Here is an 18,524-nt window from a genome sequence, read left to right on the forward strand (position 1 = left end):
TTCTCGTCTGTGCCAAGTTTCTATCTCCACTGTCTGGAAATACAACAGAGAAGTGTTGTGATTTTACCCTTGAAAACTCACATGCATTTCTATTAGCTGTTGATGGGAGAGCTGACACCTCTCAGCAGCGCCTTCATAGTGCTTCATTACTGTGCATGAGGAAGTAGGTCCTTTATGCACAGAGTATTTCAATGCCAAGATGCTCCTCTTTATGTAGTGGAAGTCAGAACAGAGTGATTAAAGTCATTAATGTTTATGCAGCAGATAAAACACGTATCAGACAGGCTGCACTCAGCCTAATATGCCTCTCCACACAAGATTGCGCTGGGACTTCCAACCCATTTTAGGTGGACCGAGTGCATGTGAGTGTGTATCTCCTCTGATACCCATCCACCGACTGCTGCTTACTGTGACTGAGTGGTGGGACTTTTTGGCAGGAAAATGCGAGAGAGAAATGGATTGAGCATAGATAAAGGGTGAACTCCCATTATGTATGTAATCGTGGGAAACTTTCTGTGCACAATGCACTGATTTTAATTCATTAGCACTCAATAAGCACTGAATTTTCGTATGAAGGTCAACTAAATTAAATCATATGCTAATCAATTTTAAAAATAAAGTAGCGATTAATTATTTCCAGGTGTTCACCAAATTCTGTGCTCCTGCAGGAGTGCTGTTAAAGCAAGTCACTGTATTTCTGTGTTCTCTGAAATGGAGTCAGATTCAGACAGCTGGAGGGTTTATGTTGTCAGAAGCAGTATTAGGTATATGCCTGGGCTAGAGATTAGCCCTAAAAATTCACTTTGTGCAACCCAGAAGCCTGTAAAATGTAATGGCTGTGTAATTTGTGTTTGGCCAGCTGTAGTTCTCACCTTGGAAAAATCTTGACATCAAAAAGATGTAAATGATAGCAAAGGGATAAACTACAAGATATAGCATTTCCAATTCGGGGTAGCTGTGTAAATCATCATAAATTAGGCATTGATAAGTGAGTGAAACAGATCGACTGTAAGGCCAGTGTGTTCAAAAAAAAGGTGTTTAAAATCAGCTCTTAAGTATATATTAAGACATCTAAATGAATGACCTGATTTTCAGAAGTGCTGAGCGCTCAGCAGCTACCAATGAAATGTTTTTACTTCACCCTTGGGCTATGATTAGGCCTGGAAAATTTCAGCCTGAAAAATTTCAATTATGGGTAAGTGAAAAAGAGCCTTTTTAAATAGAAGAGTTTCAACACCCCCAACTGTAGCTGTGCCTCTGCATGCCAGCTATGGAGATAACATTTTTCTCTCCCTTGATTGGGATGATATCTATGGAAACAAATAACACGGGCTAAATGGTGTGGTTTGGTTTTTGTTTCCAACCACCAGCATCCAACCAAACGCCTCTTCTCTTAACACCCTCCAGAATGCAGGCTTTGAATTGAACATAATGCAATTTTTTTTTTTTTTTTTTCTCTTTTAATTTCACCAATCCGGAGCATTGTGTCTTCAGACCATAAACTACTGAGGAGATATTTCTGCTCTAACATTCCCTGTACAGCCAGCCGCAACAGCTGACACTAATCTCCTTAGCTGGTTTATTTAAATCCTACTTATTTTTAAATATTAGCTGACCTGAAGCCATCCAGCTGCGCTCCCATCAGCCCGATGGAGCACCTCTTCCTCCCATCCTCCCCCTCCTACCTTCAGCTGTGCGGCATCTTCTCCTGGGAAGTTTCTAATCAAGGCAGCCAGGATTTTTCTCAGCTTCTTCCTTTCCCAGTGCTCTGTGCAACAGGCCCTGCCGTGCAGCAGGATGCCCACGGTTATCAGAGCAGCTGAGCCTCGTATTTCTCTCGTGGACAGAAGTTGAGGTCAGAGGAGATGATGCCCTTCCTGCAGCTCGAAGCAGGAGCGAGTGGGAGCGATGTATGTTTGACCTCACCTGTGGAGATGAACTGCTCTACCACCTGAACACTTGGGAAAATTTTCCTACAGGTTGTTGCTCCTAAAAAGGTCTGTTTTACCAAGGCCCGTATAAACTTGGGCTCAAATAAATCTAATCTGTCATAAAGATAGATTAAAATGAAATCTTAGTGGATATAAAAATAACATTTTAAAGTCAAAGCTCAGGAATATCTCCCTCACTTCTTATAAATCACAGTTTTATAGTACTTCATTTTAACACATTTTCCTCGGTTTATGAGGCAAAAGAATACCCTAATCATGCGGCAGCCTCCGTGCACACCATTACCTGTAATTTTAGACGCCTGCTTGATTTCTTACACTCTGGAAATATTCCAGTCATTTTTCACAGTATCATGCTTAAAAAATAAAATGCACTGAACCTGTTTCTTTCATAATGGCCAGCTTTCTCCCTCTTTAATCTTCTTACCGCTCCCTAAAATGTGGTGATTTATCTATGCTGTGCGCAGGACCCAGGTGTGTTGCACATTAGAAACGACTCAGTAAATAAGCTGTACAGAGAGTAGCTGGGAAGTGAATTTTAAGAGATCATTAAAACCGTTTAACATTCAGATCTTACCGTTTTTCCTCTTCTGAGCATTTGCAAAATTTTCTTTGAGCAGTGTTGCTTTGTACAGTAAAAAAAAAAAAAAAAAAAAAAAAACTATGAATGACAAGGAAAAGCATTGGGTTTTATGCAGTATTTGGGCAAAATAGCGTCTGATTATTGGCAGGAAGGATTGCTAGTTTATTGCAAGCTACACCATTTTCTTGTAGTTGAATTCAACGTACAGTTGGTATATTGGAAGGGACTGTGCTAGGTGTGATGAATGTGACCTACTTCAAGTCCAGATATGTTCTCCATTGGTTTTAAAGGTTGGGGTTAATTCCCAGGTCCGTTTAGCCAGACAAATCCACAGTACAACTGTTTGTATACAAGGGAGGGGTGCAGAGCAGGCTGGGGCAGAGTGCGTCCTTATGTGGACCACACTGTATAAATACAGCTTTGATGAAATCAGAGTCACTCCTAAAACAAGCACTCCGGTATTTTATGTGCAGTCAGTGCAAGTGGCTAATCTTTGATTCATTTATGTCAGTAAATGTCGTGTTCGTTCTGTTCATGTATGAGCAATGATGACATTAGGAACCAAGCTACAGTGTCGTATGAGGAACACCGATTGCTTTCAGTGCTGGCTGGCAGAATACTAACCCTTACAGCTCTGATGTGTCATTACCCAAAGTAAATGATGCCCAGCATCTGTTATCAAAAGATCTGTAAGCATACCTTGTTGTGAAATCATATCCTGACTTGGATTCCCTACTACGACTTGACAGATGAAGTAGCTGTGTTAGGAGACAACTGACATTACTTTATGCTATTTAAAAATCAGAGTTAGTTCCCCAGGCATTTGGTGATGGATGAAGGCTGTGGGGATGTCCAGAGCATATGCAGACCTGGAATCATTTAGGACTATCATCCTGGCTTATGCCCAGTTCTGCATGGCTCTAAAGGGCTAAGTCAGCACAGAGGACCAGCTGTTACAGAGGAATCCCTCTACCCTACTGAAGTCTTGGAGATAGAAAGTTGTATATGCTCAGCATTAGCGGGATTCCCACCACTGCTTGTCAACTGAAATGGATGCTGCGCTCCTGTTTCATACCCAATTTGGGAGCAGCTTTTATTTACCTGCGCATTTAGTTTTATGTTTTCATTCGTGCTTGGCTGAGTTTTTCTTCATAAATCTGGGTTTCTTCCTTCGCCTTGTTTTATTCTTGTAAATCCTAAAAGTAAATCCATCTTTGGGCCTTTGGGCTTGAATGTTTGATCTAGTATTAGCATTTGAAAAGAAGAAATCTTTGGTATGATCTTGACCTTAAAGATTGTGAAGCTCGGAATCTACATGGTAATGCAAGGGCTGATGTCTGCTGCTGAGGTAGGAACAGGAGGCTCCATTTCAGAGAGGCAGCAACTCCTGCTCGTGTTCTGCTCTTTTCAGAAGCACACTTGACAAAAGAAATAATATGGGCAAAGCAAACGTTTTATATTGCCTGGAATAATTTTGAATCCTGTGAAACTAAATTGCTTTCTCGAACCCTGAAACAATTAGAAAACTGTTTAAATCCAAGATGAAAGCTTAACACCAACTTACAGCCTCCTAAGAATAAAATGCGTGCAGCCAGTTGTGGGAACGTCTGAAGATGTGTCCAATGACATAGGTGGTCTCTGGCTGAGTGCGGTGACATTGGGTGGAAATGCAGGGAGCTCCCCATGCTGCCCAGTGAGTATAGTTTGCCATAAGCAACATGATGCTTCACAACAAACAACAGTGTGTTGGGGAGCATATATCTGTGAAGCACAGGGCTCCTTAAGCTCCATTTGTTATTATTGACCAAAGCGTGTAATTGTTCCTCTGATGCTGCGGATTGATTTTTGCATGAAATTGGAGCCATTCCTCATTCTGGGAGAAAAGGTGGCACCTGTGGACTGAGGTTAAAGGCATAGGTCTGGCAGTATGAAGTACTGTGCAATCAATGTGAGATGAAATAATTTTAAAGACCTTGTGGGACAGATAGCTGTGCATCCCTCCCACCCAAAGCAGGTAATATCATGCTTGGTTATCACTTTTGACTATTGGGAGGACCCAGGCTGGGATGCCTAAGGCAGAAGACTTCTGGTTTTGTCAGCACACTACCATTTACAAGCATTGAAATAAATGATACACAAAGATGATAATATCTACAGTCCCATATTCAGAATCGCTACAGACCTTGACTTGCTAGCTATTCTGAAGGCTTTGTCAAGGACATCAGTGAAGCCAGAACATTAGTGGGTTTAGAATTTGTTTTAGACGCTGACAAATTCCCTTCAGATTTTTAGTGCCATTCTCATGGAAAACCAAGAGGTCCTTCAACTCATTTTTTGACTAAACTTGCAATTTGATGAGATTCTAATTTATTTTTGCTCTGATTCAGGCTGGTACAGCAATACCTTGCAACTCACAACACAGTGGGACACCCTAGTATGAAAGTCCAGCACAGTTGATAGCAGTAAGGAGCATTTTAAGTCCACAATAGGGTGAAAAAAGGTGCAGCAAGGGCAAATTCTAGCAAATTGTACATCAGTGAGATATTCTGCTTTCAAACTTGGATTTATAAACTTATTGTCATGCCATGAAAGAGGTAAGAAGCTGTGCAGGTAATTAAATATTTGCCTTGGGGGATTATTTGCAGTTAATTAAAGGCACACACTTTCAGTGCATACCTTTTCTACAGATTATTAAATTTGGATCAGATGTTAACAACCCAGCTTTCCCACTTACCCATTGGAGATTTTTCTTGGCAAGTTTCAGGAACAGAGTTTTACCAGAGCATCCCTTGGTGTGCACATATTGTAAGGTTCTTTCTGCTGCATTATAGAAAGAGACCATCTAGAATAGGGTCTAGAATAGGCCATAACAAGCCTGGCATTGTGTAACTTATTGTCATACACTATAGATCTTTGCACATCTTACGTCACTAAGGAGTGGCTGTTGTCAGAAAATGTTGTTTGACACGACAGAAATAATTTGCTGTGTTTATGAAGACCACAGATAGCTTAGGGATTGGATTTATAATGTCTGATTTAAAGCTTACTGTGCCACTGGTTCAGGGTTTGGCTTTGGCCAGTTCATTTTGTTGGGCTCCCCAGAAGCAAAACGAGTTTGGCCACAGCAATGACCTTGGGAATTCTGTCATTTGGTGCAGTGAGGCTGGGATTTGCACTGGGATTTAAGACTTAATGTTTGTCAAGTTTGTGGAAATCCAACCTTGAAAAGCTCTGGCATTGTTCGGAAGAGAAAAAAAAAAGTCAGTTTATCAAGTAGGTGGTTCGTTTTGTTTTTCATAGTGTCTTCGTGACACTCAGTTCATAGAAGTCTTGGTCGCACTTCTCATTTTCAACAACTCTTTTTTTAAAGTTGGGGTTTTTTTTGTTTTGTTTTGGTTTTTTTTCTGCGGGCCGGAAGCTACTCAGTAAGTGGGCAGATTCAGAAATCAATTTGAATAATTGAGACCCATGAGAATGTGTTTACAGTGTACAAGGCTGTGGTTAAACAGCTAGAAATGCTGCCTGAGTATCAGAATGCCAAGTGCAAATCTCGCACCTAAGGGCTGCCAGTGTCCAAGGAAAGAAATAGACTTTTGCAGCCTAAAACCACTGCAGTACATGCGTTTGTGTGTTTGCTGTTTCCTCAGACTCCCTGAAAGACTCCAAAGGCACGAGGGAGAGTGACCCAGCGCATCCTATGGGGTGTGAGCAAGATGAAGCCCAAGGTAAAGTTGTCCCTGAAAATTCTTGAAGATACAGGTAATAAACCAGTTGGGAACCTTGATTCTTCCATTTCCAGGCTCTACTGGGTTTCAGCCTGACCTGTGTTGCCTTAGGAAAGTGCTTCCAGCTAGCAGTGTTTCTATGCCAGATCGGACTCGTGCAGCAATTTCTGGCATTGCTGCCAAAGACGCACATCTCCAAATGCACGGGTTTATAACCACATTGATCCAGAGTACATAGCATCATTGTTATTTTCTCTTATTTCCTTTTTTTTTCTTTTTCCCTCTATCCTTGTTGTTCTAAAAGCCTGTGGGATTATTCTGTTCCTTCTGATAAGCTGACTGTCAAGCACGGGTGCTTTGCAGCAGCTCCTATGAGAAACAGATTGCTATGAAAGAATAATAAAAAAAAAAATTGATTCAGGATCAGTTTTGACCAGGCATTTAACATACTTAACGCTTGAAGCTTAGTAAGTGGTCTTTTCACATATAAAATAATACTAATGTTGTTCATTTAATAGAAGAAAGCAGTATGTGGCTGAAGAGTACCATGCTGCCTGTTAGATTCGTGCTGTGCCTGCTGAACCTGCATTGCATGTGCACAGCCCTCGTGCTGATGTCATTTTCAATTTGTCACGTTAACAGGACAACAGGAGGATGCTGTGGAGGAGGAGATGAAAACCGGGGCAGATTCCCAAAGCTCCTGCATGGAAATAGAAGGTACTGCAGATGCGTAATGCTAGTTAATGCTCACATACTACCAATAGCATTTAAATTCCCTTTCTTTCTCAATAGCTACTAAAGCTAAACTGTGGAGCTAAATAGTCTAATGGAGTCATACAATCATGAAGATTGGAAAAGACCACTGGGTCATCTATCTTATACCCATCCCCAGAACCCCACCGTGCCCACTGCCCATGTCCCTCAGTGCCACATCCCCACTGCTCTGGGACACCTCCAGGTGACCCCACATCCCTGGGCAGCTGTGTCAGTGCAGAATCACTTCTGGAGAAGGAATTGTTCCTAACAGCCAACCTGAGCCTCCCCTGGCTCAATGTTTGGCCATCCCCTCTGGACCTAACACTGCTGCATGGGAGCAGAGGCCAACTCTCAGCTTGCCACAACCTCCTTTCAGGTTGTTGCAGAGAGCAATGAAGTATCCGCCCTGAGCCTCCTCTTCTCCAGACTAGACAAACCCAGAGCAGGGCAGTGGCTACGGCTTCTCTGTGAGTTGTTAATGACTGCCAATTTTAGACAAAGAAATGAAAACGGTGTTTCCTGTTCCTCACAACAAGCACTTAGTCCTGTATATTTGGAGCACAGCACGCTCTGTCCCCAGTCCAACAAAACGCTTGGGTCCGTGTGTCTCTGGGTTGGTGATGAGTCCTGGTAAAGGCCTATAACTGAAGTTAGGCACGTGGGGCTTTTTGTACTAAATCCCAGAAAGCTCAGCATGTTAGAGGATCAAGGCCTTGCTCTCAAATACAGCCCCCTGCATTTCTCCAGGTTGGTTATTGTGTCTGTCCTCCTGGGGGGAATGATCCTTTTCCAGCGTTTTTAATGATAATCTCTCTAGTATCTGTTAATCCTTTTATGCAGTGTCAGTTCTGAAAAGCCTTAGTGTTCATCTTTTTATCAAATTTATTCAGAGCCATTGTTGAACCAAGAAGACACAACAGAAGACGAGAAACCTTTGATTCCCAGTGCGGAGGAAAAAGAAAAAGAAGGAGGAGGAGGAGTACAAGAAGAAGAAGGAGGTAAGTCTACTAATAAAATAGAATGAGGTAGAGAATTCTGCTGGGCTCATGTTCTCCTTTCTGTTGTGAGAAAACCTGGAAATAGCACATAAAAGAGATTTCTTAAAAAAAAAAAAATAGACATTCCTTCCTTATCTTTGAGTGTTGTGTTGGTGTGTTAGACTTGCAGTCAAATGGAAAAGTAAGTGCAAGAAAGTGCATACTCAGATTCCAAAGTGACTTTAAGCTCCATGTTGTTAGCTTTCTGTATTAATGTGCCCAAGGCTGATTAAACAACCCGTTTACGTCCATTTAAGTACTCTCTTGATCATGTTCCCTAGAAGCATCAAGAGTATTTACAATAAATGGGCACAAAATGATTTGTGAGACCATTAATAGAGATGTAGCTAGTAATTAACTAAAACTAGTAATTCTAATAAGGAAACCAATATTTGGAGCGGAAGTACAAGGTCTTGCTGAAGCAGTCATTTTTTTTCTGAGGGTAAAGTATTTAAATCCTTACTAATGCCTTTGTAAAGAAACTTGGAAGTTTAATTTTCTGTGTTGGATACTCTTCTGGGAGCCCATTTATAACACGCACATGGTTATATAAAAAAGAACACATTATGGAAGTAATTCTAATTGTAAAGTAACTGCAAGTTGATAATTATACGGTCGCCTTCTGTAAAGCATGGAGATGAATTTTACAGTTCCAAATTAAAACCCAGACATGATTTTTAGTGAAAATTCAAGTCAATACTAACACTGTTGTCCTAATTATGAACTTCTTTTCCCAGCCACATTGACACCAACTTAATTGCAAACCCGTGTTAGTTTTATTGACGCTTTTCTTTACTGCAAACTCAGGTTAATAGAACCTCTTTGTTCATGTACAGCTGAGGAACATTTCTGCTGCTTTTTTTTATTGCCAGTCCAAGTTGAGACTAATCACATTTCTTTATTATCAGTCATGCTAATAGTATTGGTTTTGTGTTGTATTACTGATGGCGAAAACAGAATTCATATAATTCTTACTTCAGATCCAGGTAAATGGTGTTGCTCTACTTCAATTACAAATCCAGGTTATATAATACAAGCTCACTCTGATTGCAAATACCAAAGTCATTATGTTAATTTCCTCCTAATAGAAATTATTTACATTTTATTTTATGTCTCATCAAAAGCAAGTTGGACAAAATGTACTTTCATTATTTGTGCATTTCCTTCTCTTTAATACTTTACTGTCCCCTACAGCTAGATACTGTCATTTAGTTCTCAGTGGAGAGCTTGTATTTCACCATCTGTTCTACCTAGTATTAAAATATGCAACATTAAAGAAAAGGAGGTAATGTCAGAAAAGGGTTGTTCTTGGCACTTTTCCTTTTCCTGCCCTTGATTTAAAAGGCTCAAGTGCTAAGTAAGTAAAAGGTTCTTTCCAGACACTGTGGAACATGTTCCTATATGCGGACTCAGATATTGCTCCTGAATAAGATTTGTCTGATCCAAAGCTTACTGAATTTCGTAGAAAGACTCATTGGTTTAAACTCCATCGCAAGAGGGGATGCTGTGCTGAGTCTGTGTGCAAGGTAATACCACTTTTAAGTAACGGTATAGATACTTTCTTTAGCTTTTTCGGACCGTACTGTCTTGGGATCAGGGAAAATAAATTGATGCTTTTTCCTTTTTTGAGAGGGAAAGGAAGTTAAGACTTTTCCTTGCAAGTCCTTTTCCTTTATGGGTGTAAGAATGTGTAGGGTACCTTCAGAGCTGGTGGTGTTAGATGCTTTCCATGTCAGTGGGCACACACGCAGCCATGGGAGATTTGAAAGTCCACCACGATGCAAAATGGATCTGGACAAAGAGTTGGAAAAACAGAAAATCAGCTGAAATTCAAACTGGTAAAATAATACATATTCCCCAAAGAGAGTCTCCTCTCAATGGGTAGAGATTATGGGGCATAAACCAGAGATGTACTATGTAACACTGTTCCATGTAACCCAAGTGCTTCTGCGTGAACTAATTCAGTTAAATTGTTTTCCAGCAGCATCCACAGTGCATTTGATGTACAATAAAACAGCATTTTTTTGCCTGAGAACACTTGGAAAAGAGCTAAAGTGGGACTGCAGTTCCCATTAAATAGAAATCCAGTCATAAAACTGGATCGTAAGTGTCACAGCAGTGGTTCTGATCCGTATTAGACCTGTGTGCCTCGCTGCATGGAGCAGCTACTGGACTACCAGCTACCTGATCTCTCTGTTCTACATCTGATACTTGCTTTTTGTGTTACCAAGCTAATCCCAGCATGAGGGGTGCCACAGAACTGCCTCTCCCCTCTCTCTGTCTCACTTGTAGCCACTGGATAAATGGGAGCCATCTGTGACCTGTGCTGTCTCCAGATCTGGAGCTATGGAAGCCAATAAATGACCAGCAAAGTTTAAGGTCCCTTTTCCAACCCTAAGCTTAGGGGCTTTGAAGCTAGCTAGAATTTTTTTGTCAGTTATCCTTGGAAGGTTTGCCTTGAAAAAATGTCTGTTTCGTGATGGTTTAGAGGTGTGTGTCATTTTTCACAAGCAGTAGGTGCGCCTCCAATCTAATTGTGCTCATTTTAATACCAGCTGATACGTATTGTAGGGGATTTTAGTGCTTTCAGTGTCCTTTCTGTATAGCTGGTGTGGCCTCACAGCTCCATAGCGTGTATTACCAAGGAGGTATGAATCCTGTTCTGGGGCACCAGGAGCCTAGAGGACTGGAGAATCAAAGTCTTTGCAATTTCACCACTCTTTCCTATTGCCAGAAGTATGAAACAAGCCAGATTACCCTGAAGAATGTAACAATGTGAAGCAGTGTGTGTTTCATAAAAACCTAGTGTGGCTTTTTCCAAGATCAGTAATAAAATACAGCGTGTGCCAATTATTCCCTTTTTCCTACTGTAACTTGAAGTTATATATTATTAGGGAGCACCTGAAAAAAAAAAAAAAAAAAAAGACAAGCTACAATGCCAGGTTGTTTTTTTTATATTTTATTTTCCAACTACTTTAATATACCCATTCTAGTTCACAAAAGAATAATGAAAATCTGTGTTTGTTATAAGATTAGGGAATATTCTCAAATCCCTTTATTAAAAAGCAGGATAAGTGGTGATCACTGACCTATTTTCTGACTAGGGAGGTGTACATGTTTTTAATATGCCATTTGGCTGCCCCTTTATACGTATGCATAGAAATAGTCTTGTTATGTTGTAATGACCGTGCATTCAGTTTCAAACACATCAGTTTTTCTACAGGACAGTGTACAGCATGTGTGAATACACAGGCATTTCCTACTTTAAGCCTGCTGTCCCCTCCACCGTTTTCATGTCTGACCTCTTTCTATCTCCCTACATAAAGTCACTGGATGTGATGGTTTCTCTCACTCGTCGTCTGCTGAAGTTGCTGAACGCTTTGGAGAACAGGTTTTCCATCAGAGAATAATAACAGAAACAGCCATTAATTTTCTGTTTACTCTTCTTCTGTGATTAGGCTAAAGCGTTTTGTCTTATTATGCTGTTTCTGACATTATTTGAACTCGACTTGGGATTTCTCTCCACCAGTTTCACCTGTCGCTGTGTTCTGAGCACAAGGCACAGTTCCTGGTTTCAAGAAAGTCTTGACGCCTTCATTCTGATCACTGGAGCTGTGTAAGAGGTGGTGGGCAAAAGGAAAGGGATGGAGTGATTCTGCCGTTCCTGCATGGCAGCTGTGGCACAGAGGTACCTCTGCTGAACCTGTGGCTGGGTGGCAGTCTTTCTGGGAAAATAATATGTTTATTTTCCTCTGGACAAGTCCAGAAGTGCAGGAAAAGGTTCTTGCTCAAGTACTATCAAGGAACAAACTACTGTAATGAGCACCTACAGAAAGGGTATTGAAGCATTCAGGGATTTAGCTTACAAGCAAGACCCAGCCTGTTCAACTGGCATTTCTCTGTAGTTGCATCCTGGCCTGTTTGAATGCCATGTTTAAAGACCTATAATAGCCATCATCGTTATATACGAGCTGTGTGATGTTAAAGGAGGCTTGTGAATGGACTGGAGGGATTTATTTCTTTTAAATCATTTGCAGTAGATATGATTTCCTGTGATGCCAGACTTTTGGTCACTGCCTATTTAAAGTTTGAATTCTGCTTGATTTCTATCGTAGCTGAACCCAGTTTTACTCAAGAATCTTCATTATGAGAGCAGACGTTACTTTCTAGTTGTCATGTCATGTATTCTTTACTTAATCAGGTTTTAAGGGCATTTATCCATCTCTACCACAGCAGAATAGATGATTTTAAAGCATAGTTTTAGAGAAATTTGAATATTCCTGAGCTTTGAAAAGAGCTCTTCATTTTTTGCAGTTTCATTCTCAGGCATTTATGATCTGTTGGTGCAGTGATTGCGTTGGTTCAGTGGTATATATAGTGAAAAGAAAGACTTCCTCTGACATGACGTTGTAGTTACAGAGAAACAAGGTACTTCTGGAGGAAGATCTTTCGCGACAAATCTGACATCTTTATTCTTGAGTCATGGCAATTGTAACTGCGTTTATTTTTTAACTGAACTTCTCAGTTGCAAGTGCAGATGGGTCAGACATCTTAGGGAAAAAAAGAGATTTAACAAATCTTCTGTACGCGTCTTTGAAAGAGATGTTTTCTTTTTGTCTGGGAAGAAAAGCAAACAAATACATGTGGGAGCATTGTGGCTTCTGAAGAGCTAGTTCAGAGGCTCCAACTCCTTTTATTCAATTCCTCCCCCTCAGAATAGGAGTAAAGTATCCTGATTCAGATACAACATGTTTGGTCTTTGATAACAACCCATACTGAATGGATCAGATGACGTTTTATGGGCTGTTGTGGAGTAGTCTTGCCATAAATTTGGAATGTATTTTAAAAATACGCTTCCAACATGTATTGATATTTGGCAGAGAAAAATAAAGGTGCACCTCTGGGCCTTTTGCAGAGAAATGCTGGCTGTTCTGTGGAAATAGAAACTTGGAAATTGGTTTTTAAACTTGAATGTCCAAAGCTGAGCTAAAGAGATGGACTGTTGTGAAAAGTGTTGCTGGAATTAGCTGGAAGCACTCAGTAACCAGATTATGATCAGAAAGCCAAAGAAGTGCCTTCATCCAAGTGCTTTCAGGTTTAAGAAGTCTCCCTTTAAAGGCCTTTATTTTCTGGAGAATTTCACAGAACTCAGGTGAGCTTTGCAATTGAAATGTCAACCAGATGAGGAGCTTTGGCACCCACATTCTGCTCTTCAGCCTCCTGTGGTCCATCTGTATTGGTCCAAGGGCAGTTCCATCTGTAGCTCCAACGAAAAGCACTTCTGCCACAGCTACAATGATTTCAGAGTGGCAAAAAGTATATTCAGGTTATTTTTATGCCAAGTAGATGTTGCAAAGGACAGGGAAATCTTTTAGGCTGGCAAAAGCTAACTGTTGATAAGGGAGGAACTGCCACAGTTTTTTTTTTTTCAAGTTCAAAACAGTATGTTGATTTTATTGAATGCATGTAAAATATTTTACATGGATCCGGGTTTGGGGTAGTTTTGTTTGAAAGCCTCTGAGCAGAGGTGAGGCTGATGTGCCTGTGAGTGGCTGTGTGTGAGCATTTTCTGTGCCCTGTTGGAAGAAGATGCAGCTTGTGGAAGAGGAGTGGTTTTCCGGTCCCAGGGCCTGTGGTTATATTTGTGGTGGCTTCTCATACTGGCAAATGTTAGGTGCTCTCAGCAAGTGCTTCACTGATGCAGCCCAGAAGGCCAACTGCATCTTAGTCTGCATCAACAGAGGGGTGGCAGCAGCAGGGAGAAGGTGGGGATTGTCCCCTCTACTCTGCCTTCACGAGGCCCCACTGGATTGCTGTGTCCAGGCCTGGGGACCCCAGAAGAAGAGGGAAGTGGAGCTGTTGGAGCAGAGATGGACACAAATGATTAGAGGGCTGGAGCACCTTTGCTGTGAAAAAAGGCTGAGGGAGCTGGAAAGGAGAAGGCTGCTGGGAGACCTCATTGCGGCCTTCCAGGACTTTAAAGGACAGGCCCTGGGCAGCCTGAGCTGGTGGGGGGCAGCCAGCCCATGGCAGGGGTTGGTGCTGGGGGGGGCTTTAAGGTCTAACTCAAGCCATTCTGTGATGATGGAGGACCAGCAAGCTTAACAGGAGGAAGACTCACTTGCAGGCTATCATGACTAGTGTGCACCAACAGGAGTGCGGAGGTGCTGGAATTTTTGTTTGCTAAAAACCACCTGGTGCAGCAGCAGAGTCATACCACATCAGGCAGTGCCCAAAATGATGCTCCTTCCCTCCTCGTGGAGGGTGCAGACCCCTGCAAGCCTTCCCTAAGGGTGCTGTGTGGGTTGTACTGAGCAACGCTGTGCACGAGCAGGATGGGGTGGTTATTATACTGTCAGCAGTCTGCTCCAGATATTGATTTCAATCTCCTTGGGGGGAAAGAAGTCATTTTTTTTTTTTTTCCTGCCACAGAAGGAATCTGTTTCTTTTCATTACTCTCCATATATCAGATTCTAGCCTGAGTGTATGTAAAGAACAGGTGGTGCAAGATCAATTCTAAGTTTTAATTATTTTTCATCTCTTTCAGTGACAAACGATATATTTTTTTCTGCATTCTTTTCTAAGAGAAAGTGGAAAATGTAAGGAATTCTCAGCTTAAGCATTTCACCTGCCGTCACAGTCATTTTATGTTATCAGGCTTGATGGTGGAGTGTAAGACAAAAAGGCAAAAGAAAGGGAAAAAGATACAAGAAAATGGACTGCTTTAACAATGATATTGTTTAAGTTTTATTGTGTGTATCTGATTGCTTTCTTTGTGTCATTTTCAGTAATCAGAATAGAGATGTTATTATGAATTGTCAATTTTTATTTCATTTAAAAATATCATCTCTTTGTTCCCTTTGAAAGTGTTGGCAATGTGGCCTTTGTTTAGTTTAATTAACTCACGTTTCAGAACTGCCTTGAAACACATTCAGCATTAAATCTAATAATACTTTTCAGAACTCTCTTCTACATACAAAAAATAATAATAAAAAAAAAGAAACCAACAAAAAGATTAAATCCTCTGAGAAGCTGGAGGAGAAAAGGGATATTTTTAATGACGTATTTTAAAGTGCCATTTACATTTTTATTTTCCAGTGGTAGGAACGCCAAAATAATATAAAGCCATAAAATCCCACCGAAAAGCAGATGCTATGAAGTCATTCAAAGTCCTCATATGTTTACAATATTATTATATGATGTTACATGTTTTGAACTTCTGAGCTACAAGGCTTAAAGAGCTTTAAGATGCTGATAATGCCCTTTTAGCATATGAAAACTGGAAAGATAATGGAATTCATATTTCATGTGGTGTTCAAGTCTACCAGTCTTTGGTTCTAATTCAAATCTCCTGAGAAGCAGAGGTACTTTATGCAAATGAAACACGTATCTTTCAAATCATATCAAATAGCAAGGAAAGGAATCGAGGGAGAGATTTTGACATCCTAGAAACTTCTTCCTGTAGCATAATTGAAAAAAGAGAGCTCGCTGACCAAAGGCTGCAGTTTTACAGATGGCATCGTAGTTAATAATGTATCTGGAAATCAGGTTTAGCACCTTCAGAGAAATGGCACCATTGTTTTCAGCATGCTGTGCAGCTCCCGAGGTTTCTGTTTGAGCAGCAGGCTTCATTCCCATTTGTAACAGTAAGACTTTTGGTTTTAAATTAGAATAGATCCATCAAACCTTTTCAGTCTGATTCATTTTGGACTCTCCCCTCCTTTAGTAAAGCTTGTCTAGGGTGGGGTGTGCACAGATCCCCCTGAACTGGCTCTGGAAATTCTGTGCTCTCCCATGCTTTACATTATATATAATGTACAGCACGCACAAGATGCCACTCTGCCCAGGTTGTTGCACTGTGTCGCAGCTGTTTCATACAGGCAAATGGCACACACACTTCAGACAGCATTGAAAGAAACTGCATTTACCAATGATTGTCATGAAACACAATGAGCGGAGTGGGACTGTAGCAGTGTGAACTAAAAACAAGCAGCAGGGGTAGGGGAGATGATTTGGGAGTTGTTCTTATTTTGGGATCAGAACAGGAATGAACTCAAAGAAAGCAGCGTATGTTGTGGGATTTACTTTGTGGGTGTGGATGTATGTTTCCCTTCTCTGTTAGGAACTTCGTCGCTGCAGTTGTGCCTAGCAGTGTGGGTGAGCAGTTTACCATGTTCCCCTATCAGAGTGGTGGCATTTAGCCATTGCTCATGCTAAGAGATCTGTCTGAATGTCATCTTTCTGGTTCAGCTCTGCTCTGGTTTCTCAGATCCCTTGCTCCTGGTGCTTGGAGAGGAAGCCTGGTGTGCACAAGGAGGGTCTGGCACTCAAGCAGAGCGAAGAAACATCTCCAAGTTGCTCAGTGGAGAATGCAGAGATGGGGCATGACCCCAGCTGAGAGTAAATCTACCTCTCACCAGTACAGATCCTGAGCAGGAAAAATCCCACCTGATCTCATTCAAATCTTCAAAGCATTATCCTTTCCTCATACCTATGGATATTCTCTTCCTTTTATCTGTCTGTGAGCCATAACTTCCTGGCAGCGGGTTTTCTGTGCCCTCACCTTTTCCTAGTGCAGATGGCAGGTGAGTGTTCTCAAGCAGATTTTGCCATCTGGAATAGTTTTCCTGTGCTCAGTTGGCTTTCATCACGTTTTACTGCCAGACAAGTGTGTGAGGTCACTGCTAGTGTACCCAGCCCACAGTGTTAGCCCCAAGCTGGGCCTGTTTCTGGTCACTGTGAGTTGTGTGCCAGAGAGGAAGCTAGCATTTAATCTTGCCTCCTCCATCTCTGTGGCTGCACGTATGTATTAATCGTGCTGTGGTGATATCTTAACACTGGTGCAGGACTGCAGCTCTTTGGGACTTCCTGTTACTTAACAGAAAGTTCAGCTTGTCCATTTTGGGCTCTTCCATGAGCTCTGAAAGTCCTTTCTTGGGTGCTATGTGTACAACTGTGTCTCAATCTGCAATTTAAAGTGGTACAGCAGAGGTGTTCTGGATGATGCATTTTGGGTTGTATGGGCAGCAGCAAAAGCATCTGTTTTCTGCTTGAGAGGTCCAGGAGAAACACAGAGCATGGAATGGCATGTTCTTTTACTTTCCCTTGCATTTACTGGGGTGCTTAAATCATTCCATAATTGACTAACAGTGTTATTTCCTCAAACATTTATTTTTCTCCCGGATCCAAGCTTTCCTTGTGATTTCTATCCTAAGTTCTAAAATCCATAGCATTCCCCAGCTGACAAATTTCTGCCACAAAACAGTCCTTGTTATTGTTTCACTGGTGAGAGATCCTTAGCCCAAGATGTTGGGGCATGCAATCCTTTTGTCTCGTTATTCCTTTTGTGGTTTTGCAGCCTTATTTGTTTGGGTTTTTTTTCTCAATCACTAGTGTGAAGGGCATAGCTCTGCCTGTAATCATCAGTACCACAGAGGCCAAAAACTCCTTTCTTCATTTACAGCATCCTGTCAAAAAACACTCAATACCTTCATTTACTTGACAGCCTTTGAAAGACAGCGTATTTACACGTTCAGCATCTTCTCTGTGGAGGAAATAAGCAGTCGCTTACAGGCTATGCTGTTCTCACCTGGACTGAAAATCAGTTAAACCGCGTTCTGGATTCCGAGGAAGAAAAAGTCAATAATCTTTTTTCAGTGCCCCCTGGTTACATCTAACAGTGGTATATTGTTAGAGGGTCAGCCTAGCAAAGTCGCTGTCTCAGTGGCTGGAGAAAATTGAGCACCCCGCTTTGTGGCTAAATCCTATCGTGGTTACAAGGTATTTCATCAGTTAAAACACACTCTCTGGGTGTGTTTGTGTGGTCTGTCAGCCTGAAATGTAGCACGAAAACATCAAATGGGCACAAATGGAGATACCTCAGGTGCTTCAAAGTAAGATGTCACTGTGCTGAAAAATCGGTACCTAACTCCAGCAGCTCGATTCAAGGAAATTAAATTGGCTGATTCTTCCAGCTGTCCAGGCAGCAGGGAAGATTAGCAGGAAAGCTTGCAGACTAAGCAGGGAGGCAGTCGGTAAGACATGTTTTAGCATCTCTCTCTCCCTGGGGTGCAGGTACCCACCCAAGTGTGGCACCTTCATCAACCTAAGATCCAGCCAGTCCAGAGAGGGCAGAAAACTGAGCAGGACTTGCTTTTTTGGGTGTACACCAGCTGCATCGTTCCTTCCTGGGCTTTGAAAGGGCTCTGTAAGTTGTGTGTTTTTGCTGGCAGTGCATGAGAAGGGTGAAAGGGGCTTTCTCCCACAGCTCCCACGCAGGGATCTTGAGGACATGAGGGCCAAAGGTTGGCTCCTTCCAGCACGGAGTGGGACTCAGACACAGGTTTATTTTTAGGTCTGTAGCTTATCTCTGATGGTTGTGTTGTTCTATAAAGCTAGATGTCTGAAAGAGATCAGAGGTGTGCTCTCTTGTTATGGGACCTCCTCCCTGGGACAGCAGATTTTTACAGTTCCT

The 18,524-nt window shown here is 41.6% G+C and overlaps 1 protein-coding gene across 8 annotated transcripts in view; it reads left to right on the top strand.

Annotated features, from left to right (window-relative positions):
• Positions 1 to 18,524, top strand: part of MACROD2 (mono-ADP ribosylhydrolase 2) — an 836,889-nt gene that overhangs the window by 786,531 nt on the left and 31,834 nt on the right. For all 8 annotated transcript variants that reach the window (XM_090134637.1, XM_090134639.1, XM_090134638.1 and 5 more), the window contains 3 exons: positions 6,180 to 6,257; positions 6,900 to 6,974; positions 7,904 to 8,011. In XM_090134637.1, coding sequence (XP_089990763.1) covers positions 6,180 to 6,257; positions 6,900 to 6,974; positions 7,904 to 8,011 — 261 coding nt within the window. The remainder of the gene's footprint in view (positions 1 to 6,179; positions 6,258 to 6,899; positions 6,975 to 7,903; positions 8,012 to 18,524) is intronic.

The sequence above is a fragment of the Phasianus colchicus genome, chromosome 2 (genome assembly GCF_987193195.1).
Source record: "Phasianus colchicus chromosome 2, bPhaCol1.hap1.1, whole genome shotgun sequence".
NCBI classification, from domain to species: Eukaryota; Metazoa; Chordata; class Aves; order Galliformes; family Phasianidae; genus Phasianus; species Phasianus colchicus.